The sequence below is a fragment of the Arvicola amphibius genome, chromosome 8 (genome assembly GCF_903992535.2).
Source record: "Arvicola amphibius chromosome 8, mArvAmp1.2, whole genome shotgun sequence".
Lineage (NCBI taxonomy): Eukaryota > Metazoa > Chordata > Mammalia > Rodentia > Cricetidae > Arvicola > Arvicola amphibius.
This window is the reverse complement of record NC_052054.1, coordinates 71,026,303-71,053,315: the sequence shown is the minus strand read 5'-3', so window position 1 is coordinate 71,053,315 and position 27,013 is coordinate 71,026,303. Positions and strand designations below refer to the sequence as shown.

At 43.2% G+C, this 27,013-nt stretch overlaps 1 protein-coding gene across 1 annotated transcript in view; it reads left to right on the top strand.

The window, feature by feature from the left end:
- The window catches only part of Arhgap35 (Rho GTPase activating protein 35), a 112,314-nt gene that overhangs the window by 55,600 nt on the left and 29,701 nt on the right, over positions 1 to 27,013 (top strand). Inside the window, exon 3 of the mRNA XM_038338960.1 lies at positions 10,342 to 10,486. Coding sequence (XP_038194888.1) covers positions 10,342 to 10,486 — 145 coding nt within the window. The remainder of the gene's footprint in view (positions 1 to 10,341; positions 10,487 to 27,013) is intronic.

Below are 27,013 nucleotides of genomic sequence, written 5' to 3'. Positions count from 1 at the left end.
TTCCAGCCTGTCTTGAGTTATGTAGGCCACGCCTTTCCAAATCAGACAGAAATGATTCCTCTGGCCTAAGAACCATGGCGTGCCAGCAGTCATTTTAGGAGTATCCTTAGGGAAGAATGGGTAGAAGCTGGCATTGTGCTTCCTTGATTTGGAGAGTGGTTCTTTGGAATGAGCAGAGCTGCTTTGTCATCCCTGCAGAGAAAATGAAAGCCTCTGCCACAGAGCAGGCCTCCTGTTCTTACTGCTGCCATCGGGAATGCAGACTGACACTTGTTTTACTGGAAGAGCAAGATACCATCAGGGCAGAGAGTGCAAGCCACCCTCCGTGGGGGATTTATCCTTTGATTTTTATTGGCATGAAAATATAAAGCAGTACAGCATTTATTTGAAGTGAGGGGAAAGGCATTCTAGATTTCAGTAGAAAACAATTCAGACCCTCCTGCAGGCCAAACTGTGGGGAAGTGCCCATCTTCCCCACCCCCCTGCTTCTCACCCAGGCCATAGTACCCAGGTAGGGTAGCCAGAGCTACACAGTGGCTGTGAAGAGGTCATCTGTATGCCAGGGAAGACCTGTGGGCAGAGCTAATGTTACGATGGCCCAGGTGGAGTGTGAGTTGATATTAGCTGCTGAGGCCCTGGGAATGAGGTCCTAGGGTCAGGTCCCAATTCCCTGCTTTCTCATTTGGACCTTGAGCACATGATGTCCCTCCTCTGGTACCTTCTGTAAAAGGGAACATGATCCTCAGAGGGCTGAGTATTGTGGGCCAGAAGTTTGTGTTGTTTTCACCATGGAACTAGCTAGACTTGAAAGAGGGATGAGGCTGAAGCATGGCATAAGGTGACATGCCTCTGCAGCAGGTGGAACATGGCACTATACCAGGGAGGAGGCTGCTGTGGGCCTCCTGACCACGCCATTTCCTCTTTGGTGCAAGGTTAAACCCACAGTGATTCAGATGCTTACTTTGTAATCGCCCTGGCAACCACATTAATGAAGAGAAGCTCTCCTCCGAGTACCAATGTGATGGGGGAAAGGGAAAAAAAACCCACTCTGTACTCTTCCTAATTTGCCAGATTAGTACCTTAGTCAGAGAGAGGGATGCTTTCATCTCTTCTAATGAAAGTACAGACAGTAAAGCCAATGCTCCTTTGCTCCTTCTTGGGTCGTTTTCCCAACAGCACCATTCAGCAGCCCACCCTCAGTGGGAGCCTTCCGCACTCATCTGAATGAAATTGAAACTCCAAGATTGCACTTGGGTGGCTGTGAATAGAGCTTTGTCTAAAGCTGCTGCTGCTGCTGCTGCTCATGTCTCTGTCTCCCAAGGCTGTGCATTTGCAAAGATGAGATCGGGACCAGCAGCTCTTATTTTAAAGCCAAAAAGCAGGCCATAGAGCCTTGTTCCACAATTGTGCTCTTGGGGCTCATTCAGTTTGCTGAAATTTGGTGTGTTTGACCACTGTTTAAAGGCTAGATATTACTGACTATTTACCCTTCTGTCAGATACGCTCTTACTCTTGTGTTTAATAAAAAGACAAAACAGTGATAAAGAAAAATCTTTCACTTACTGTAGCTGCCACATGACAAGACAACCTATTGAAAAGTGAACTGTTTGAATCACGCATTGTTTGGTCTATAAGGCACCAAGTAACCAGTTTGACAGTTTGTGTTCCCCCAGTGAATTGGCTTATTTCATTGGATTCAGTGAATTGGTTGGTTGTTGTGGCTTTGTAGACACAGCTCTCGTTTTGTGAGGCCTAGAACGGAGTTTCTAGTTTCTAGTGTGAATGAAAACCAGCTGGGGAGTTGGACTGCCCACACCCCTGGGAGGGATATTGGTTTTGACAGACAAGTGGAATATGATAAGAGCTCTTTGTAACTTGCTCAGAAAAATTCAGTGTATGCTTTTGAGCTTAGTCCTACTGAGTGAGCTGTAAAACCTCTTCTAAAGAAGTACTTTGACATCGGTGTACAAGTACCTTCACCCTTTTAGGAAGGCAGCATTTAGTTCAGTACTGAGACATCAGTGAACACTTATCTCCTGCCTGGTGTTTTAGGTGTCCTAGATATGGTAGGTAGTTCATGTGTTCCTCAGTGATAGGTTCTGAATGTAAACTTGTATGTATCATAAGTATTACCAGGTGAGAAAGTACTAGATTCTGACGGGTTACTGAAAAAGTTTACCCTCAACGGAGACATCTAGGAAAGTTTCTTAAGAATTGATAATATAAAGCTAACATGGATGAAGCACCAAGCAGAAGACAATGAAGATGGGGAGTTCATGGGAAGAACTTCATCAGATACAGTGTGGAATTCAGAGTCGGGATGGGAGACCAGAATCTATTCATATGGAGTCTATAGTGTGATTGCCACAGAAATAGGATAGGTTTATGTTTTAACTTGTATGATTTATTTTTAACCCCAACATTATTTCATATTTGGAGCATATTTTGAAGGTATGGTCCATCCTGGTGGGGAAGGCATGGGAACAGTGTGGTCTCAGTAGGGTGGGAGTGTGAAGCTACTTGCTTCCTCATGGCTGGCTGGATCAGGAAGTAGAGCACATTCATGTCTTAGAGATGAGGTGACTATGGCTCAGAGAGATTAAATATCTTCTCAGCAGGGCATGGTAGTACTTGCCTGTAATTCCAGTACTTGGAGGTGAAGGTAGAATGATCAGTTCAAGATTAGCCTCAGCTGCATAGTAACTTGCAGGCTAGTCTGGCTACATGAGACCTTGTCCCAAAAACAAACACGTGAATGCATTGCCTGGTTTACCAACACTGCAATAGAGTGGGTGAGCTTTTGAGGCCAGTTTTATAGCTGCCACTCTCATATGCAAGAAAGTTGCTAGTTTTCACTGTTCATGTGCACATGTTTAGACCAGTGAGCCCACTCACTTGTGTTCATTCAAACAGTGTCTAACTTTTATTAAGACCATTTCTTTTTGCTATCCCTCCTAAGGACAGCATGGTGCTGTTCTTTCTGCCTTCAATGTCTAGTCAAGTAAGGTCAAAATAGGCATGGAGGGGCTGAATTAGCTATTGGGACATTAACAAGTTGTTTTAAATCCATGCCAGTGGATTTTCAGTTTATTTTATTCTCTCTTTTTTAAAGGCAGTTTCTATGTAGCCCAGGCTGCCTCAAACTCACAGTCCTCCTGCCTGAGACTCCTGAGTGCTAGGATTGTGTATACTGTCATGCCTGTTTTCTTAGTTTATTTTAAGCCTAAAGAACTTTTGTAGTGTGCTTTTGGTGATAAAAATAGAACATCTTTTAACTACCTGCTTTAGCTTGCACACACCTGCTCCTTAAATAAAATAGGGAGTCCAGGTCCTCTTTTCAAAGGACAAAGAATTGTTGTGATACTTTCCTAAGCCAACTGGTTCTCTTCTACCACCTGGTTATATAAAATTATCTCTGCACGACTCATGTGAGGTTAGCTCCAATCATTGTGCATGGACCTATGCCTAGATCCAGCTGCCTTTTCTACCTTGCCCCCAGCTGTACTGACCAAGAATTCAGCCTCAAGATCCTTGGCTTGCCACATTCCTTCATTCTGCAGTGTGATGACAGAGCCACCTTCCCTTTCCTGTCATATAAGAGGGCTAGATGGTGGTAACACCAGGGTTTGTGTTCCTGTTTTGCCCTAAATCAAGGTGCTATAAGCTGATAAGTGCCAAGAGTATGAATAACTTAATTGAAAGGGCCCCTTTGAAGCTCTATTGGAAACAGAGGATAGTTGTTAATTAAAAAAACCACAGTGTTAGCGATGAATATGAAAGGGGGTGGGGAAAGCCTTGAGTGGTGCCTTTTTTTTAATATGGTTTATTTTTTTATATTTAAAAATTTCCATCTCGAGTGGTGCTTTTTTATTTGTTTTGTTTTTCAAAACAAACTTTCGCTATACTGTCCAAGCTGGCCTCAACTCGGTCAGCCTGCTTCTGACTACCAAGTGCTAGGATTACAGATGTGAGCTAGTACACATAGCTGTAAGTTTGTTTTTAGGGAAACCAAGAGATCTGGAAAAGTGGAGATGTTATTTATTCTATCAGCATCTGTCTAAAAGGAAAGGAGGAGATGACTTAAGTTGGTCCTGCCTTTATCTGGGGTATTGACATTTCATCTTGGAGGAAGTAGTGTGGGCTTTGGCTGCAGGGTCTCTGATCTCTGCTGTGATAGGGGCTAATAACACCTTTGCCTTGCAGGGTAGCTTTGAGGTTTCAGCACCTAGCTTCCTAGGGAATTGCTATTGCTTTGTTTGACCCACTTGAGGCACAGATGTGTGGGTCATTCTAGGGTTGGCCTCTCCTGCTTTTTCTGGTTTGGCCTGCTAAGTGAATACCCCAAAAGAAGATGGATGTTGAGAGCACCTGCTGTGAGAGTGCTCCCTGTGATTCCCTAAAGAGGGGCATGTGCCTTACTGGGGACACAAGACATCTGGCAAGCCACTTGGGAGAATGGCATTTCCAGCTAAAATGTACTCAGTAACCCTTTAGATGCCAGAAGTGTTGGTAATATCAGAAGCCAGCCCAGAACTTGGCATGGCATTTATTCCACAGACTGACTTCCTGATGAAGAAGGTTTAGAATAGTTGTTCAAGAATCCCTGTCTAATTTTATGATACTCTGGAGAACTTTCAGTTATCTAAAGGATGTATTTGACACTCTAATCCAGAGTTTAAAGCTTAAGAGGATGCATGTGAGGAGGTGGGGTGGAATTCTGTCACCTGGCAAAGGGGATTGATACTCTCTAAATGCTATCTCATTCATAAATTGGAGGGTTAAACTGGATCTTGGACTCTTTGAGGTGAAAGAGATTAGCAGTCTAATTTATCTTTTATCCTACTCTTATCTCTGGAGCACTACTGTACAAAATAAGCCTATTATTAGTAGGTGGCTCTACAACTGTTTGAACATAACTGCTTTAGGGCTCTTTTTCTATCTTGAAATTGCCTGATAGTAGCTGAAGACAGTGCCCCATGCCTATAATCCCAGTATGACAAGAGGATTCAAGACCTTAAAGCCACCCTGGACTATGCAAGATTCTGTCTTTTGAAATAATAATAAACATCATCATCATCTGGTGCTGGAGACATATCTCAGAGGTCAAGAGCACTTAATGCTCTATCAGATGATCAGAGTTCATTTCCCAGCACCTACATCAGATGGCTCACAGATGCCAGTAATTCCAGCTCCAGGGAATGTGACACCACCATCATCAGTGGGCACACATACACCCATACACTGGGCTGGTTTGTTTTTGTTTCTTGTTTTTGTTTTTTATTAGCTTGACACAAGATAGAGTCATCTAAGAAGAGAGAATATCAATTGAAAAAAAAAATGGCCCCATCATATTGGTCTACAGGGCATTCCTTGACTAATGATTGTTGTTAGAAGGTCCCAGCCCACTGTGGGTAGTACCATCCCCAAGCAGGATGTCCTCAGGTACATAAGAAAGTAAACTAGTGTAGGGTATGGTATCACACACCTTTAATCTGAGCACTCTGAAAGCAGAGGCAGGTGGATCTCTGAGTTTGATGCTATGTAGACCAAGCAAGCCAGGGCTAGCTACATAGTGAGACCTTGTCTCAAAAACCAAAATAAGTGAAAGAAAGAACGTAGAGAAGACAGGAAGAGCCTTCCCCGTGGTCTCTGCTCCAGTTCTCATGTCTAGGTTCTTGCCTTAAGTTCCTGCCCTGACTTCCTTAAATGATGGACTGTAATAGGGATGTTGTAAACCAAGTAAAAACTCTTTCCTTCCCAGGTTGCTTGTGGTCTTATCACAGCAATAAACAGGAACCTAACACAAACACACACACACACACACACACACACACACACACACACACACAAATAAAAGACTTCCCTAGTAAATTTTGAGTAGACAAATATATATTACCTTTAGAAGTTTTCCAGATAGTTGGTGTGCTTTTATGCTTTACTCAGCATCCATTTGCTCATTCTGCCTAACCCAAGAACTTATTTATATAAAGTATAGTGCTGTAAAGTACAAGTTCTGCAGACACAGAGACCCACCTCGGTGGGATTTCCTTGGACTCATCTCTAGAGTTCCTCCCTTTCCTTTCCCTCCTTCCTTCTCTCCCTTCTTTCTTTCCCCCCTCCTACTTTTGTTCTTCATTCTACATTATTTTCTGTGTAGGCTCAGGCATGTCTTGTGCCTATAGAGATAGACAACTTTAAAGAATAGGTTTTCTGCTTCACCATATAGGTCCTGAGAATAGAAAAAGGCCCTCAGCATTAATAGCAGGTGCCTTTATCTGCTGGACCAACTCAGTGGCCCCAGGGTTCTTAGTATGCATGCTTTTTGTGGGAGTGGGGTATTCTGGGGGTATGACCAGCAGAAGCATGCTATCCTGGGGACTTAGTGGTGGAGTGCTTGCTTATCCTCTCTGCTCTAGGTTCAATCTCTGGTACCACTAAAAAGAGAGAAACTTGGGATCTGGTGCTTAGAAAGTACTTAAGTGAGACAAACCGCTCTAGCCAATGGCTTGGAAGTATACACGTGAGCATCACTTTGAGGATTATATTGTTTCAATTTGATTAGATTCTAGAACTAAAGCTAGAAAGCATCCCAATGATGACTAGGAGAATCAGGGTCACCTCCTGCTTTTTGGTTCCATTCTTTCTCTTAGCAGCACTTTATTTGGAAGCTTCAGTTTTACTGGGGAATAGTATTATCTTCATTTTGACCAAGAAATTTGGTGGGATGATGGAAGTGGTTTGTGTGTGTGTGTGTGTGTCTTTGTTTGTTTGTTTGTCTTAATACAGATGGTCAGTCACTGTTTATTCACACTTCAGAACTAACCTTTTAAATGGCAGAAACATTTACAGGAAGAACATTGCTTGATCCAAGGCTATGTGACTACAACAGTACACATCAGCTGAAAGGGCCAACCCATAACACCATGTGACTAGGATGATGCTAGGAACATAGATAGTAGTGATACAGTACTTGACCCAAACCACATCAGTCAGATTGAAACCTAGAAATCTGTTTTTCTCTTGTGAGATAGGGTCTTATAGAAACCAACCTGGCCTCATACTTCTTATTTAGTCAAGGATGACCTTGAACTTTTGATGCTCCTCTTCCATATCCAAGTGCTGTAATTAAAGGTGTGCACCACTACACACGATTTATGTGGTGCTGGGCTTCAAACCCAGAGTTTTATGCAAGTTGGGCGAGTGTCCTACCAGTTGGACCACGTCCCCAGCGGGTTAAATTCTTTGCGGGGTGTGTGTGTGAGTTTTACTGTGTATTTTTAGTTGACCTTGGACTCACAGAGATCCGCCTACCCTTACCTTACTACCATTCCAGGCTTTTAAATTTTTTTTTTAATTCTTTGACTTTTTTTTCTTTGTTGTTGTTTGTTGTTGTTTTGAGACAGGTTCTGGAACTCTGTAGATCAGGCTGGCCTCAAACTGACAGAGGCTCTACCTGCTTCTGTCTCCCAAGTGCTGGGACTAAAGGTGTGGACCACCACAGCAGCCTCTTTGGCAATTTCGTACACACACACACACACACACACACACACGTATATACACACAATGCATCTTGATCATATCTACTTTCACCAAGCCCCCCCATCCCCTAAACAACCCACTTAGCTTTCTTGTCTTTTTCTTTCTTTTTTTTTTTTATTTAAACACTCTTGAGTCCAATTAGTATTGCCTACATGCACATGAGCAACATACCTAGAAGGAAAATTAACTTTCCCTCTCAGACCAGCCATCAGTTGTCAGGCTCTTCAGCTAGATGGAGTCTTATAAGCCCTCCCTCCATTCATGCTGGAAGTATTATTGGTTTGATCTTGTTTAGGTCTTGGGTAATACAGTAACTATAGCTGCTGTTACTTTGTAAGCACAATGATATGTCCTGTCCAGAAGTCAGCACTTGACAGCACCCTTCCCTCATCCTTTGGTTCTTCCATTTTGTCTGTTTCCCTCTTAAAGATGTCCTCCGAACCTTGTGGGGTTTGATAATCAGTGTTCCATTTAGAGCTGAGCCCTCACTCAACAGTCATTCATTCTCAGCACTTTGACAAGTTTTGAGTCTCTATGTGTTGTCTGTCCTGCCTTTTCCAGCTGGAATTGTCACCAGGTTTACAGTACCAGAATTCCCTCCTGTGGAGCAGGCCTCAGATCCAATCAGAAAGCAATTGATTACCCCCATAGCAGCCATGCCACTAATGCACCTGTTGGTACATAATGTCTGGCAGCAAAGCTTAAACTCTTTATGTTGAGCTTTGTATAAATATAGGTTATAGCTTGCATCACACACTGCTGGACAGTCTAGATTTATCCATAAAGAAGAATCATAAGTCACCAGTTTGCTTTTCCCTAAAGTCAGTACCTGCTTACCTCAAGAGCGGTAGCATGTGTTTGTCAGGGCCAAGCCACGTGGGGGTACATGAACCTCCACATTAACTTATTTAGCAGGCCAAATGGTTAGGCTTTCTTTGCCCTTTGACTATTTTCTGAGGTATTACCAGTTAGCAGCCCAGTATACTTTTTAATTTGCCTCTACCCTCTCTAATTCTAACTCCTGCTTCCCACTCCCACCCCTCTAATTTGCACAGGAAGTTTTCAAAGAATCTCAGACTGAACAGGAAGTATCTTGTTCCCTTATAAGGAATACTAAAATGAATGAAAGTGGGCAGAAGAAAAGGGGAAGGTTGATTGACCTATGACCTCTCAGTTGGATGTCTCCTTCTGTGGGTTTTATGGAAAGATCCCTAAATAGGTTTATAATCCATGCACATTGTTAAAGGGGGTCATCTGCCCTGCTACATTGGGCTGAGCCACTTGGAAATGAAAACTGATTATTAGAATCACACTGCTCTAACTTACCTGTATTCTGTTGCCCTCTTCTTTTATTAGATACTTTAAGAAAGATCGACATTCTAAACCCTGTTTCCTTGGCTTTGGGGAGTTTCCATTAGTATAAAACATGCCTCCTCCCCCAATATGAGCTTCAAAATAAAAGTACTAAATTCAGTGGGGGTGGGGGTCACAGTTTGAGTGATTTTTGAGGCAGACTATCTCAGTAATTACTGTTAAATAGCATGGGTTTTGGTAATCAAGCATTATCACTAATTGAGTCATATAGGCCTATGGAGACTTCTTTTTCTTGAAAAAGTGAAGGTTGTGAGATTTTAAAGGAAGTATATGTGGGACTTGTTTAGTAACATAGTAAAATCTCAGTGGCTATCACTGCCCTGTTGACTGCTACATAAGGACTAAAAGAATAGACAGAATTACATTGTAGCCCAGGCTAGCCTGGTACTCTTGCTAGTCCTACCTCAGCCTCCCAAGGGCTGAATTTATAGGCATGGGCCTGGGTTATGTTATTTTGTTTGTTTGATTAGTTGGCTTTACCATTTCCTAATGTGGAAACATCAGGAATTAACCCCAGGCTAATGTATCAAAGGGAATCCTCATTTGAGACAGCTCTAACAGAATAGTGCTGTCTCTTTTCTGGAAAGAGGAAGTTACTAGTTTTTGGACCCATGTTTGATCTTTCCTGTAGTGGGGAGCATTGGGCCGTGTTCCCGCCGCCCGCTCCCAGCCTCCTGGCTAGCTTATGCCCCGAAATAACAACACACAAATTGTATTCATTTAAACACTGCCTGGCCCATTAGTTTCAGCCTCTTACTCACATCTTGACTAACCCATATCTAATAATCTTTGTAACACCACGAGTGGTGTCTTACCAGGAAAGATTCAGCATGTCTGACCTGGCGGCTGGCTCCATCACATCTGTGCCAGAGAGGAGAGGCATGGCAATTGTCTGAGCCATCTGCCTCACTTCCTTCTTCCTGTTCTGTTACTCCACCCACCTAAGGGCTGGCCTATTAAATGGGCCAAGGCAGTTTCTTTATTAACGAATGAAATCAACACAAACAGAAGACTCTCCCACATCACTTTCCGAAGCATCAGCCATCTCTGAGTATATACCATCTATCATTATGTAGATTGTTTGGAAAACTTCCTGTTTACTCCAGTGTGTCCCCAGTGGAGGATGTGGATGCCATTATGTTGTTACTTTATTGAGTAAACTTGGCCTGCTTCTTGTAAACATCTTTGTTCTAATAGTGCACTCTCACACCAAAGGTGTGACTGTGTGACAACTTTCCAGTATCTTATGTGATGATATTTGGGGGCCAGAAAATGCTATTAAGGAGATGAGCAAATTTGGATCTGTTTGTCCTCTTGAAATCTTTTCAGCACTTTGTTACCAACTGCCAGTTCCTCTTTGGAACCCTTGCAGATAGATACATATGATACTCATTTTATTTTGTGCTTCTTTTTTTCTTTCCTGGACAGAAACCAAAGCCCAAACCCCGACCATCCATCACGAAGGCAACCTGGGAGAGTAACTATTTTGGGGTGCCCTTAACAACTGTGGTGACTCCAGAGAAGCCAATTCCCATTTTTATTGAAAGATGCATTGAGTACATTGAAGCCACAGGTAAGCACTTCCACTCCCTGCAGGGAGCTTCCAAGAGGGCTGGGATTTGTGAACTTTCTGGAAATGAGAGATGCTAACAGAAAGTCGCTGGGTGATCTGACCACTGAAGCTTCAATCATGAGGCTAGTGTGGCACTAAGGAGACCTAAAATATGTGGGAATAGTTCTGTCCTCAGACCTGTCCTCACATAGCTTTAGCGTGTAGTTAGTTTTTTGGTAGTTTGTGTTGTTTTGTGTCCCCTTGTGGGTCTGTAGATTGCATGAGGGCAGAGTAAGGGCTTTATATGGAATACATATTACACTTAATAATAGGAACAAGTATTTGAGACTGTTACCAATCCTGGCATTCTGATCGGGCATCTAAGACTCATGTACAGGTAGGGTCTCTGCTCTGAGGTAAGAAAACAATCATAGTGCTTGAATATCTTGCAATCGTGTGACTGGGTTTTTGTACATGGAACAGTGTGAGATACAAAAAGAGAAGTTGCCTTAAGTTTTTATGTTCTTAAGATAGTACAGTTTTAATTGTGTGGGTGCTTCATTTTACTGTCTTATGGCTCTTACATGTCTCCTTGCCTTCCAGTTTCACATTATTGTTTCGTTCTTTCTTCTCCTAGCTACTTTCAGGGATCTTTGAGGAGGAGGTCTTGTAGGTACCTGTCAGTGTGGATTCCCAAGCATTGCTGGTTGAGCTTAAGAATGTAGGCTTGGGAGCCAGGCTGAGTAGTGCACACTTTTAATTCCAGCACTAGGGAGGCATAGACGGGCAGATCTCTGTGAGGCCAGGGATACACAGTTAGACCCTGTCTCAACCCTCCCCTACCAAAAGGAGGAGGAGGAGGAGGAGGAAGAAGAAAAGGAGGGGAAAAATGAATATAGATTTGGAAGGCTTGATGGAATGCTCAGCAGTTATGCATGTCCCAATCCACATGGCAGCTCACAACCATCCAAAATACCTTCTGGAGCACTGTCTTCTAGCCCTGTAAGCATTGCATGAATGTAGATAATACATGCAAGCCAAACACCCATGCACATAAAATAAATAAAATTTAAGGTCGAAAATATAGAGGCTTGGGCTAGGTGTGTAGCTCAATACTAGAGCACTTACCTAGCTTGTGCAAGGTCCTGTGTCTCATTCTTCACACCTCCAGAGCATACACAAACATGGGACTGTGTCCTCTTAATCCTTTTCAACCCTGACACTTGTCCACCTTCAGTCACTGTGAAGCCAAGCTGCTGCTCTGCAAACTCCACCAGATTGCATCACTGTCTGTCCAAACACTGATTCATCTGATCTCATCCCCAGCCTGCTAGATCTACATCATCTCTTGTCTCTGTCCCCACCCATTCATTTCTGCTTCCCCACCATCATCTCTTTCCAAGACCTTCCTGCTTATGTGATCCTGATATAGAAAAGCCTCTCCATTCTTCCTTGTTGTACTGCTGACCCCTCCAGCCCATATGAAAGACTATTAGGTCTTTATGTTAAGTAAGACATTGTTTTATGTGTATATTCCCCAGCCCCTAAACTCTGAAGGTGTGCCTTTTAAAAAGTTATTTAATTTGACAACAAAACTATACATTTTGTACAACTGGTTTGAAATACAGATTGCCTAACTGCATTGTATCTTACTGCAATGTTGTATAAGCAGCTGATGTTGCTGATTGTGAAGCGTCATCTCCTTGTGTGTTTAAGAAGCAGGGTCCAAGTGGGGTGCTTCACACCTTAAATCTTGGCAATTGAGAGGTAGAGGCAGGAAGTTCTCTGAGTTCAGGCCAGCCAGAGTTGCACAGTGAGACCCTGTTTCAAAAAAAGGCAGAATAATTAGTAGAGGTATTCTGGGGTCCTGATAAACCTTTGAACACATGGCTTTGCTTGGATCAGAATCTCAGCTCTGTCATCCGTTCATCACTGCATTGTGACTACTAGTAACTAGCCTGTCTCGTGGAGGGACCACAGAGCTCAGGGAGACCCACATGAGTGACGTAGATTGTGGTGCCTGGAACATAGCCATGCTCCAAGAGTCCTGAATCTTGACAGGCCACTGTGACTTTGTGTTGGTATATCTCATCCCTTCACTCAGAGGCACTGGCATCATCTCTGCTCCTGTGCCCAAGAAGTTACTGATGATGGCCAGTATTAATGACTGCTGCACATCAGCCAGGCTCCAGCTGTAGCCACCATATAAGGGTTTTTTGGTGTTGTTTTTTGTTTGTTTGGTTTATTTGTTTGTTTGTTTTTTTTTCTTTTTTTCCCCCAAGATGGTTTCTTTGCTGTCCTGGAACTTACTCTGTAGACCAGGCTGGCTACAAACTCACAGAGATCCACCTGCGTCTGTCTCCTGAGTTCTGGGATTAAAGATGTGCGACACCACGGCCCAGCTCCACATAAGGGTTTTTGTTGTAGGAGGCCACTTGTCGACAGACTCCCATAATAATCACACAGAAACCATATTATTTAAATCACTTCTTGGCCTATTAGCTCTGGCTTCTTATTTGCTAACTCTTTCATCCTAATTTAACCCATCTCCATTAATTTGTACATCACCACAAGGTCATAGCCTACCAGCAAAGTTTCAGCATGTCTGTCTCAGGCAGTGGCTCCATGGCTTCTCTCTGACTCCACCTCCTTTCTCCCAGCATTCCGTTTAGTCCCCCCTACTCCCCAACTAGCTCTGTTCTACCCTATAAGGCCAAGCCAGTTTCTTTATTAACCAGTGGTATTCACAGCATACAGAGGGGACTCCCAAATCACCATATAAGAAAAACAAAGTGAATTCAGTCTGATTTTTTCGTTGTTGTTTGTTTGGCTTTTGGGGGTTTTTGTTCGTTTCTTTTTTACATCTTGAATGTTAGTCTATATACCAGGCTGGCTTCCTTCTCTTTGCTAGGATTACAGGTATGTATCACCACACCAGTAACTCACTCCCCCCGCTGCCGCCACTTCCCTTTCTCTTGGTTTGCCAGTTTGAAGCTATTGAAAAGTTGAAAGAATCTTCATACTTCTTTGGCTATACTGGCATTGTCACTTTAAGAATATTCACCAGGGCCCTGGCAAGACCTTCACTGGTAGAAGGTGAAAACCACCTCCTAAAAGTCCCTGACCTCCACACATGCTCCACAATACAAACATGTACCCTCACGCACGCACTAGTAGTAATAGATTTTTAAAAAGAAAGCAGTGTCTGCCAAGGCTGGGGTAGACCTCAGTGCTCAGGCACCTGCTTAGCTGCTCAACATGAACACTGGGTTCCACCTCCAGCACCTGAAAGAAAAACATTATCCTTGATAATACTGATAGTGTTATTTTATGTTTAGTGTTATTTTATGTTTAGTCCATGTTTGAATTTGCTCAGCTGACTTTTAACTGTCTGTTATGGTTGAGTTTTTTTTTACTCTAGGATGCAAACACTCAACTCCATCCTCACTCCACCACTCCTACTGCCACCATTACCTTTTCTGAAGTGTGTAGACAGTTGCCTTACAGAGTAACTTTGATGCAAAATACTGTCTGGACCTCTCATCACTCTCAGCCCACTTCAGCACTACATATGACCTCCTCAGAGTGTGGTCTTGGATAAGTAAGTTCCCAGCTTGCAGTGGACACAGAACCAGTGCTTCCCCCTCAAGCAGAACACATCTGTGACGTGGACTTGTAAGAGCTCTGTAGGCTTGTGTTGAATGATTGGATTTTCCTTCAGGAAAATGGGTGCTGTCACTGGCCTCTTACGTCTTTGTTCTTCACTCATGTGAGGAACTGCAGTATAGAGTCCAGGCAAGCCCTTCCAGACAAGCAGAAACAACATCCTATCAAACTTTGTCAGAGTAGACCAATCTCAAAAGAACTTATATCCCAGTTTCCTCATCTGTTCCCTTCATCTTGATACCCTGACACATGACCCTGGCAGATAAAACAGTGTACTGCACTTTGCGTTTCAGAGGCAGGGCTTGAGAGCTCAGACCCCAGCCTCAGGGCTCATGATGCTACCCATCCACCCACCACTCAGCCTAACCAGAGCACAGCCAAACAGGAGCATGTACAACAGAGTAGAAGCTTATGATGAGAAGACTTAACAGTATGCAAAGCAGGACAACTTAATCCATCCCAGTACCTTTAAAAATTGTGGGATTTGTTGTCATTTGTTTTGTTTTGTTTTGTTTTTGAGGCTGGGTCTCTTGGAGCCCATTCTGGCCTTGAACTTGCTACTTCAGTGAGGATGAACTTGTGAATTCTTCATCCTTCTTCCTCCACCTCCCAGGTGTTGAGATTGCAAGTGTACACTAGCTGGGGTTGTGGCATTCTCATGTGAAAACTGTCATTGCTGCTATTTTATTTATAACCCACCTTCTATTGAAGCTCTTTCTGAGTATGTTTTCCTCCTTAGGGTAACTTGGCACGTCATGAGTGCAGATTGATTTTGGTTTGTTCTTGTTTTCCTCATAACCAGTTCCTTTACCTTTGTTTCATGTTGCCCGAAATTACATTGTGCTGAGGCTACTATGGCCAGTGGTTAGAAGAGCTCTCACATTGATTTGCAGATGCTGTTAGGCAGCTTCAGGGTCAGCCTCTTTGCTTGCTGTGCTAATAGGGTGTTAGATTTTCATCCTCGCAGCTCTTGTTACATGGAAAGCCTGGAAGAGGGCATGTTACTACCACAGCTGCTCTGGGACCTCTATGAGAGTCACTGTGCAGTGGGGAGGCTGGGCCTGTCTTTCTGTCCTATGCCCTCCTTGGCCCTTGGTTTCATTTGTGTGAAAAATAGGTTGAGGCCATAGAGGCACTGCTCCCTTGTGGAGCCTGTGTGACTCCTAAGTAACAGAGAATACTGGCCAAGTTAATTGAACTCCCTGCTTCATGACAGGAAGTAGGAGTATTCAGTTCTGCACAATTTATGTGTCTGGAAGTAGGGTGAGAGGTCACTTTTAAAATATTGTTCTGAGAGTACCTACCTGTTCAAAATAAGGCTTAAATTTGGAATTGTCCAGGTTGGTTAAATAAATTTCAAAGCCTTTGTCTCAGTCAGATTTGAATCAAAGTTTCCTGTGGTTCAGGAAATGACTATGCTGTATATCACGGGACCTACGAGGGAGCTTTTAGGGGCCCTTCACTTACCAGTGCATCCCAGATGCTCAGCACCTGGCAATTGCCATGGCAGTTGTTCCCTGACTCTGACACAGCTTCATCTCTAGCCACTTAACTAAACGTTTCTCTTGGGATAGAGTAATCTGTGAGGCCAAACCTTCCTGTGACTTCCAACCTTGTTCTCTGAGAGTAGGTGGAGATAGGATAATACTCAGTGTTCCCATCTGCTAATCATTTCTTACTCGGGTTGCTTTTCTGAGAGGTACCCAGTCCCTAGCCCTGTAGCAAGCATGGCAGGCAGCCATTGTTGGGCATAGTGAAGTGGTTTCATGACAGAAGATACCTGTTTGACATCCTTAATCATAATACCGAGACCATTCTGTGCACATATAACTGGTGGGCACCAAATCTGTTGTTACTTTTTGTTGTTGTTGTTGTGTTGTTTTGTTTTGTTTTTTGTTTTTCAAGACAGGGTTTCTGTAGCTTTGAAGCCTGTCCTGGAACTAGCTCTTGTAGATCAGGCTGGCCTCAAACTCACAAGGATCTGTCTGCCTCTGCCTACCAAGTGCTGGGATTAAAGGTGTGCGCCACCACCACCCAGTGTTACTTTTTTACTTTTTTTTTTTTTTGAAGCTTCATTGTTTGTATATTTATAGCTATTTTGCTTGCATGTTATGTCTGTGCATTGTGTATGTACAGTGCCTTAGGAGTTCAAAAAGGACCTAGAACACTGTAAGTGGACTTACAGACAGTTGTGAACCACCATGTGAGTGCTGAGAATTGAACCCTGGTCCTCTGGAAGGGCACCCACTGCACTTAACCACTCAGTGATCTCTCCAGCACCCTGTTGGTACATTTTAATTTTAGTTGGCACTCATGAATTTAAAAAAAAAATCCCTGAAGTCTAGAAAGCTTAGAATCTGTTAAATAATAATGCCAAAAATGGTTTGCTGTCATGTCATACTCATCAGCCCACTTTCTAATCATACATATTTGTGGATGTTGGTTTGAGCTGTCATTGTTTCTGTTTGCCTTTCACGATAGCTTGTTCTATTGCTTGAAAAACCTGGGTGTGGTAGAAAAACTAGCCCTTGGGATGGGGTAGGGGCATCTCAATCGTTATAGTTCTTCTGGGAGAACCTTGGGTGTCATCACAGTACAGGGTGAGCATCATTGCCAATAAGATGGCAATGTGTGTGGTCCCATCCACTAATCTTGGAGTAGTAATGCATAAACCTTAAGGCAACCTGGCATCCCTATGGGGCTGCTCCTAGTTGGGCGCAGTGTTGCAACTGAAACCCATTCATTTGTAAAAGCTCTTTGTGAACTAGGTGTGGTTGTGATACTTAAGCGCTCAGGGAGGCACATGAGCTTTGTGAGTTTTAAGACTAACCTGGTCTACATAATGAGTTACAGGCCAGCCAAGGCTGCATAGTGAAGGCCTGTCTCAAAAAAATTATTAATGGAAAGGAGGGAGGGAGGGAGGGAGGGAGGGAGGGAGGAAGGAAGGAAGGAAGGAAGGAAAGAAGGAAGGAAGGAAGGAAAGAAGGAAGGAAAGAAGGAAGGAAAGAAAGAAAGCTAGCTTGCTTTTGTGGGAAGTCCTAGAATGGAGCTGTACCACCCTACCTTGGTAACAGTGCAGTATGTAATCATTTAGTGGTTCTGTGAAACAAGTGGTGTCTTCAGGGACACTGGGCCTTGCTGGACAGCATAACTGGTCAGGCTTGCCTAAGTGGTGAAGTCCCAAATACAGAACCACATACTTGTAGAAAGATAGAAATTTCTGAGAACTCATAAGTAGATCTAAAAATAATCTGGTAAGAGTGGCAAATTTCACCCAACCTATATTCAATAAATGCCTTTTTAAAATTATTGTTAATTAAGAACCTGCTGTATGTTAAGCACTGTATTGAACTTAGGTTACCCTTATTGTGTCCAAGATGGGAAAGAGACATAATCATACATCCATAATTAATCAACACTATACATGATTGGATTTTTAAATTGTTAGGTAATAAAGTGACTGGCAGGATCAAGTGTTGGCAAGGAGGTGGAGCAGTTAGAACCCTCACAGAAACCACCAAGGGTCATAGAGAAGGTGGGTGACTTTGCAAAGCTCTTTGGCACACTACAAAAAAGTTAAATATACACTTGCCATCCACTTCTAGGTATTTATTTACCCAAGGGAAATAAAAACATATGTTCACCCAGACTTAGACACCACAGTTTGTAGTGGCTTTGTTCCGGAGAGCCTCAAGTTGGAAAGAACACAGACATCTCTCAGCAGGTGAAAGAACAAACTGGTGCATCCACCCCATGAAGTACAACTTGAAACCCAAAGGTACTAGCATTGACACACCCACTAAGATGATAGACTGCTACTCTGCAAAGAATGGCAGAAACTAGGCACAAAACCACAGAAATGACTCTGTAGAGTGAAGGCCACTCTGGCAGCAAGCAGGACAGTGCAACCTGGAAGGTGGCCCAAAAATGACTTATAGCAACAGGACTTGAGGAAACTGAGGGGCAGCATTCTGTGTCTTGAAGCAATTCTGTTCATATACACATTTTATAATTGGCACTTTAAGTGGATACCTCAGTAAATCTTGCCTTAGTGAAGTTGATCTTAAGATATTCAAAGAGTTGCTGACTGAATGATTTAGAGAACTTGATTATGATTTTACAACCCTGAGCTAACTGTGATAATTCATGCCTCTAGTTTCATCACTTGAGAGACAAAAGCAGGAGATGCTGTTTCAGTAACAAATTAGTGTGTGTGTGTGTATAGGTAGGTAGGTAGGTAGATAGATAGATAGATAGATAGATGTAGATATAAATTTTTGGGTGGTACATTCCTTTAATTCTGGCACTCCAGAGGCAGGGGCAGCTGGATCTATGTGTTTGAGGCCAGCCTGGTCTAATTCTAATAAGTTCTGGGTCATCCAGGGATACACAGTAAGACCATGTCTTCCCAAAATGAAAACGAAAGAAAAAAAATTACCAAACATATCAATTAGTGATTGGAAGTACTTTATGCTGGAGAGGGCTAAGCTTACCTTGCTAATAGCATGACTGGACATAGCCTGCCCACTAGCAGTGCACCCTAACCTTATAAGCTTCCTTTCCAAATATTTTATCTGAATCTTTATCAGGAGACAATGACTGGACAAATCAGATGTGCTATATTTAAAAGACAATTAGGCCAGGCGATGATGGCATGTGCCTTTAATCCCAGCACTCAGGAGGCAGAGGTAGGCAGATCTCTGTGAGTTGGAGGCTAACCTATGAGTTCCAGGACAGCCAAGGCTATCCACACACAGAAATGCAGTCTCAAAAAACCTAGATAAATGAATAAGTGAGTGAGTGAGTGAATGAATGAATGAATGAATGAATGGTGACTGGCCCAACCTCAACAAAGTTAGTATTGTGAAGAAGAGTTTGGAGACCTGATATGAACCCCTTTCCCTTCATGGCCCAGTGTTAAGCCACTGGCTGTGAAGTCACACCAACTTTACCCTTGTACCTAGGCTGTCAGTCAGAAGATTCTGAGAATCAAATCTTACCTGTGTTTTGAGAGAAGGTCTGGTGATGGCTTACTTGATGTTAGCTATCATTTCAATGGCACCTAATATAGTGACTTGTTATGGGGTAAACATTAAAATAGAGGTCTTTCCAGAACAGTTGGCTAAGTAACACTGAATTGTGACACAGCAGGGCCCGTGTAGTTCTTTCTTTCCCTTAGGAAGGATAAGCACTGTCCTGGCTTCTGACAAGATAGAATAGCTTTCTCAATGTAATGGTACCAGATACCCATTTCATACCTGGCTTCTCTCACTCAATAATGTATCTGTGGACAGTTATGAACAGTCCTGCAATGAGCACTTTTGCACGTGCATGTTGGTAGACTTAACTCAGCATGTGCCTAGAAGGAAGGCAGGGTTGAATTATTCAGTTTAGCATACTTAACATAATGGCTTTGTGATTGCTATCCTTTAGGATCAGGGATGAGGATGGGAATGTCACAATGATCCACATTCCTGTAGTACCTGAATGTTTCTACCTGTGCGCTGCATCAACTCACTTTACTGTGGCTCTTAGTTCAGACTGATTTACATAATCTTGATCCCAGGGTCCTGCTTGCCCAGCCATTGATCTCAGCTAAAATATTGCCTGTATGTGAAAGACATAGGTGACACTCTTCCCTGGCACTTCACCATGATGCATAGGTCTCACCAAGACTGCAAGACAGAGTGGTCAGCTCTCAGGTGGTGTGGGAAGACGAGTTAGGAAGCAAACTCTAGCCAAACCAGTGACCTGCAACCACACTTCTGTCACTCCCTAAGCACTTGTGTATGTGGGTCAGTATTATGTCTCTACTCAGAGGCAACCCTCAGCTCCTCCATAAAAAGAAAGATTCAGAACTGTGACCTTCCCCGAGCTCATTTGCCTGGGTAAATGTGTCGAGTGCTTTCTGTGTGACAGATTTAGGTTTCACTACTAATTGATGGGAACATCTTCAGGGAGCTACTCTTGCCATTAGATCAGAGGCCTTTGGGAGACAGCCTTGCAACAAACACTCTCAGAGCCAACTGAGCATCCCTGTGGGGGCAGGGCACAGAATACTGCTGTCATTAACAGTAGATCTGCTGCAGAGGCTGCTATACATTCTGCACATTTTGGTGGTGTTTTCTCTCTAGTGAATATTCTGTACAGAATGAACCTCATGCCAAGCCTTGGCTTTTCTGCTTACTAGCAAATGTTTAACCTTGCCTTGCCTTCACTGCCCTGGCTATAAAATGGAACTAATGAAAGCACTTTGAGTCAGTAGGATGACTCATGTTACGGACCTTGTAACAGTAGCTAGTGGCCATAAGTAGTAAGCTCATTGCTATTGCCGCTGCTGTTGCTGCTATTGACATTGTCCAGGATACTGCACTCTTATCTGCCCCCTACACAGAGGTGCCAGCTTTCAGAGTACAGAATCGGCTACTCCCCACAGAGAGTAGCTTTCCTGAGGGACACTCCTTATTGAATTGCTGGAGACTATAGCAGGGTGGGTCAACATGGACTCTGGAACCTATGCAGTTGCTTTAAGATTCCAGTTCTACTGTGTATGTAGGCTGAACTGCTTCCTGTCTATAAAGCCACCTAGCCTACCTCTTAGGACTGACCCTCAGAAATTTTGTTTGTGAGATGCTTGCCTAGGTCAGTCAACCTCAGAACAGGAAATGGGGAGCTATTACAACCATACTGTGAAATTTCACTTTGAACTTCTTGCTGCTTACTCTTGTAGTTTGGATTTTGGTCTTCTGTTCATAGTCCTCCCTGCTATCCAGGCCTACCATGCAGCTTAGGAATTAGATTTTCCCCCAAATGTCTCATGCCTCCTCTTTGTCTCATTCTTGTGAATTTCTTAGCCTGCTCCAGAGAGTCAAAGTAGGAGGCCCAGAGCAAGTAGAGATTGAACATCTCATATCAAGTGCTGTGTTCAGGTGCTAGACATTCACTGATGGATGAGAGATACAAGTCCTTGCCCCTCTGTAGCATGTGGTACAGCTGAGCAAGAGGGGGCAATGTTTAATAAGTAAAATGTGAAGAGTCTCAATGGTTAGTACTCCAGAGAAAATAAATGAAGCCTGTCCCCTGGAATATGAACTCTCTGGATTGAGACTCTATATTTCCTGTAATAAGGGTTGAGGAACTAAGCTTTTGGATGGATTGATATTTTGGTTGATTGGTTTGTTGAGACAGGGTCTTGCCATGTAGCTCTGATACTCACTGTGTAGCCCAGGCTGACTCTAAACTCAGGATCTTCCTGTCTCTGCCTCTTCCTCAAGTGCTAAGATTTCAGGCATGTGCTACTACATTAGGCTGAATTAGTTTTTAGAAGGGTAAAAGTGTTGTGAAAGCTGGAGCCATTCTATGTCCTTTGGACAGAGAGATTATAAGTGGGAATGCCCTGAGAATGGAATATTGTTTTCAGAGCCCTGGGTACTCTGAAGAATGGTACTATTGGTTGAGGGCTTTGAGTGGAGAGGTGGAATTTGGCCTCCTTCTAGTAAAGCAACTCTGCCATTGTGTGAAGTGCCTGACCCTAGAAGGCTCAAGGGCTCTTGCTGTAGCTGTCTTCCTATGTGTCTCATTCTGCTCTGCTCCTTCTCTGGAAGGAGAGAAGGCACAGAGGTCCTGGTCCCCCTTATTGCTAGTCGACATCCCCCAGACCTGTAGTCCCAGCTGGATTGAACCTGAGAGTGGAGCTGGTCTGTCCAAGCTGGATGTCTTTACACAATCACTCTTTGGTGCCATGTCTCCACATCATTGTTCATCCCTTTGTCCTGTCTGATGGGCCATATCCTCCATTCTGGCAGGCTACTAGTATAGCACTTCTCTTTTTGTAGGTGGGTTATGTGTTTGTTTGTTTGTTTGTTGCCATTCATAAGAAGAGACCCGAAAGAATCCACCACCTGTTCTTATTCTCTTCTGACTATGGGTGGATACAGCAAGAAGGAGGCCTTCTGCAGGACAGGAGGAGGGCATCACCACAAACTAAGTTGTCAGTTTGACCTTGAACATTCCAGCTCCACAAGTGTCAGAACATAAATGTTGTGTTGTTTCTCAGTGCTTGTAGTATTGTTTTGGGGTCAGAAGCAAAAGGATTGCTACAGGTGTCAGAACACCTGAAGCCTCTCCTCAGCCCCAGCTCCCCAGCTCCCCAGCTCCCCAGCTCCCCAGCTCCCCAGAGCCTCAGTAAGAGATATTGTGCCTGTATGACCATAGCAGAGAACTGGGTCAGCAGGAATGGGAATTGAGGCAACAGTCAGAAGAACAAGACAGGGATGAAGATGTGAGGTGTACACTTGAGAACCCCAGGCAGAAAAGATAAAAGTACTCTTTTGTATAGTGCCTGGCTCTCAGCTGCTGAACTGGTTTGAAATGAAAGATGACTTGGGAATTGGATAATGGAACCCCACTTTTGCAAACAGAGATGGCACAAGACCTTGTGATTTCACCCTGGTTTGGGTCCTTTTGCTCTTGGCTGGAATCCTTTAGCTATTTAAGTTCAGTGACCTCCTGACAACTTAAAATACAACAAAACACAGTTTATCTTTTCACATCAGCAGCAGTTTTGTTGAAATGAGACCTTTCTAGTGCGTGGTCCAGAGCTCCTGATAAGTGAAACTACAATTGGTGTTTGTGCTTGGCATCTATTTTGCAGGTTTCAAAAACCACAACAGAGAACTCTTTCTTCTGTTGTGGTTGTCAGGATCCAGCATTTGGGCTGCAACAGCAAGACTGTTTATGGAGCAGCCTGGTCTGTAAGAGGTCTTCACTTCTAACTGGTTGCTCTGAGCAGAAGAGAGAAGCTTGTGTTTTCTTCTAACTAAAAGATGCTATGGGACCCTATGTCCACAAGTCTTCTGAGATGATTTTCAACATGGCCCTAGCCTATTATGTTAGAACAACAAGGTGTGTGATGATAGAGTAGGAAAAATAAAGTAGAAATTCCTGCCCTGGAATGGACTGAATAGGATTTTACTTAATGGTTTTGACAGACAAGAACTTGTCCATCCTTCTGCCACAGGCTCTCTTCTAAGTGCTGAGATTATAGGCTTGTGCCACTCTGTTCGGCCTAAGCATAGCTTCTCTGTATGCACTATGTGCACTGTTACATGAATGCGAAGGTCGGAGAACAAATTTCAGAAATCTATTCTCACCTGTCTTATTGAGGTACAGACTCTGATTCTACTGATGTACTATGTACTTCAGGCTGGGTGGCCTGGGAGGTACCAAGGCATTCTCCACATCCCCTCTCAAGGTAGAGGTAGACTTAGAGATGCACATTGCTGCATCTGGCTGTAAGTTCTACAGGTTTGATTTTTGTCTGTTAAGCCATTTCCTTATACAGTTCTTCTGATCTGTCCCAAGCTGCCCCCTCCATACTTGCTCTTACAGTTGGCTGAGATGGGTGGTAGTGGGGGGGCTTAAGTGTTAGCATTAAGTTTGCCCAGTTTGGAAAACATTACAGTGGACATAGGCTAGATGAGAAGAAAGTGGTAATAGATCTTTTAATAATAATAACAATTGGGTTATTTACTGTTTTAGAGGTATCTGCTCTTTTCCATCCCTTGGTTACCTTTCAGCGAACTTCTTGACAATAGTCATGTATCTCCTAATCTGGTTCATACTTTCTGTGTTTGGGGAGAGAGGCTGTATTTATAGAGTGATCTTTTTCTTTTTTTCAAGAAAATAGAAATTGTTTTGTCACTGACACGCAGTATCCCCTCAAACCCCATCCCCCATTTGTGGTACAGGTCATGGAGCACAAAGACTTGCTAGGTAAGCTGCAGTACCACAAATCTACATCCCAAGTCCATCTTTTTGTTTTGTAAGTACATAAAAAGAAAAAGGAAACCTTGTATACAGATCCAAGCATACGGAAAATGTCGAGCAGCTAACTGGGAACACCAGTAGGAGGCATCCATTCCATACATGGGCATGACTGCAAAAGTACCACAACATACATGTACAGGTCAGAGGACAATTTGAGGGAGTCAGTTCTCTTCTTTAGTCTTGTGGATCCCAGGAATGCAATTCAGGTCATCAAGCTTGGCAGACACCTTTATCTGCCGACTATCTCATTGACTCAAATATGTTCACATTATGTTTTCTTGAGGTTTTAGTTTTTGAGATAAGAACTCACTGGAGTGCCAAGCTAGGCTCAAACTTACGGACTCAAGGATCCTTCTACCTCCTTTTCCTAAGTAACTAGACTATAGGCACATGCCTTGGCATCTGCTTATCCTATGTTTAACTGTTTCTTTTTTTAAAAGAATATTTATTTATATATTATGTATACAATATTCTGTCAGTGTGTATGCCTTCTGGCCAGAAGAGGGCACCAGACCTCATTACAGATGGTTGTGAGCCACCATGTGGTTGCTGGGAATTGAACTCAGGACCTTTGGAAGAGCAGGCAATGCTCTTAACCTCAGAGCCATCTCTCCAGCCCCCTGTTTAACTGTTTCTAAGCATTTGGGAAATACTTGTTTATAGGTCTTAGTACTCCACATTTAAAATGATTTTTAAAACCAAGCATGATATACATGTCTGTAATCCCGGCACTTGGAAGGTAGAGATAGGAGAATCAGGAATTTAAAGTAGGGCTGTAGGCATTGTTCAGTGACAGAGTGCTTGCCTAGATCCCAGCAATAACAGGCTGTAGGCATGGCTTAGTGGTAGAACCTCCTGCTTAAAGTCTACCACTGAGAGGCTGAGTGTGTAGCTTAGTTATAGAATGATTGCCTGCTCATCACTGAAAAACAGAAATTATTTCAAATGGTTCTTTCTTTTTTTATCTTTGGGAGCTGTGATTTGAGTTATTAAGGTATGGTTTAGGATAGATGAGGTTTTCGCTTTCTCTGTGACTTTAGATACTTGTGATCATTGTCACAAGGATGATGGCAAGGTGATTATGTCTGTGTCAAAATACATCCAAATCTTAGCTCTGGATCTATCATTCTTTGGTTTTTGTGTGTGAAGATATTTAGTGAGTCTCTTTTGATAAAGACAGTGACTAGGGCACAGTTGCAGTCCCTAGGAGTTAGAAAACAGAAGTGGGTGATACCGGATGGAGAGTTCCTATGCTCAGATGACTATGAGAGGCCCAGAGTATAGCAGCTCAGTATATGCTGTGAGCCACCCATTGTGGGTGCTGAGAGCAATGTGCACTCTTTAACTATTGGCTTATCTCTCCAAATTTCCTGTAAAGAAATTTCTACATATGCACATTCTTGTTTTCGTGGTTTTAAAAAAAAAATAGCAAATTGAAATGACATAATGCAGCTGTACGTTGGGTTTTCTTTGTTTGCTTTGCTTTTTTGAGACAAACTGTGCTAATATCTCAAGCTTTCAGTCTTCTGAGTGTTAGGATTGCAGGTCTCTTCTCTAAGCCCATCTTATGTAAGTCCCTCCTTTCTTTCCCCTGCCTTCCCTTCCTCTGCATAGTCTTTCTTTGGATGTATCAGATTATTTAATCAGCTGGCAGCTGAAAGGTATGTGTTTGTCTGTTATTACATGTCATACTGCAGCAGCTGTCTATAGCTGAGGAGACACAGGTTCTTGTGGTTAAGTCCCATATGTACCCATCTCTGTTGACCTTTGGGTGTGGTCAGCTTGAGACTTCATCACCATATACCTCTGTAAACTGCTGGACATGTGTTACCTTACATAAAAGTCTTGGTTAAGGATCCATCCCAGTTCTTCATGTATAGCTAAGATCTAGGGGTTCTAGGGTTTCCTACTCTAGCCATAGCAGCTAAGATCCTGGCTTGCCAAGATTTGGCCTTATGGTAGTATTAGCATGGAGGAGGCTGTGACCATGTGGACAGTGTCTCTCACACCTTGAGCTGTGGAAGAATACCAATGTATCTTAGAACCAGCTAATACATCAAAGGGAGTTTCTGGAAAACTCTTAGCTTGATCTGCTGTTTAGGGGAAAGCAATCCCTGCATACACCTTCACACAGAGGACAGAGCTCTAGATGGCTGCTACTGAGAAGTCCCATTCCCTCCTGCCTCTCATTCATAAGTTCTTTTTCTCCATTCTCATTCTCCTCTCATCATTCTGTCTTTGGGAGGTGGGAGATTGCTGGGGTAGAAGCCAGGGCCCTATGCATGCTAGGCAAACAAGCATTCTACCACTGAGCCATATTCCAGTCCTGGTTTTTTGTTTGTTGTTTGGTTGGTTAGTTAGTGAATGTTTTGTTTTTAGTTATGTGACTGGGGTGAGCAGAGTCTGTTCATAGAGGCCAACAGTGTTGGATCCCCCTGGAGCTGAAGTTTTCTGTGGAAATCTTTGATGAGAGAAGAGCGTGACGGCCGAGCTAAAGTTTGTGAGCACTGCTGTTACACATAACACTGTTGACTTTGCTTGGGCTCCTATCACGACATGCTCCCAGTATAAAATGCCACATTGGACATCCCATAAGTCCCTCATTGTTCTCCTCTTTTGCCTTAACTGCTCCTTAGCTGACTTAGCAAATCTCATCTTTCACCAGAGACCCTCCTATTGCATCTTCAATTTGCCACTTTTCCACAAAGCATATTTGCAATCTAGGAATTGCTTTGCTTGGTGCATTTTAAACATTTCATAGAGGTATGTCCTCATTTCTGTTTTTCAATAGGAGGGTCTTTGCTCTGTAACCAGACTGGCCTCAAACTCAAAATTCCTCAACTGGGATTACAGGCAGCTCATTGAGATTTTCTTTGATTAAAAATAATGCAGTTGAAGCTAGGCGGTAGTGGCACCTTTAATCCCAGCACTCAAGAGACAGAGGTAAATAAATCTCTGAATTGGAAATCAGTGTGGTCTGCAGAGTTGAGTTCCAGGACAACAAGGGCTACACAATGAATACCTGTCTCAACCCCGCCCCCAAACAAAAAAACA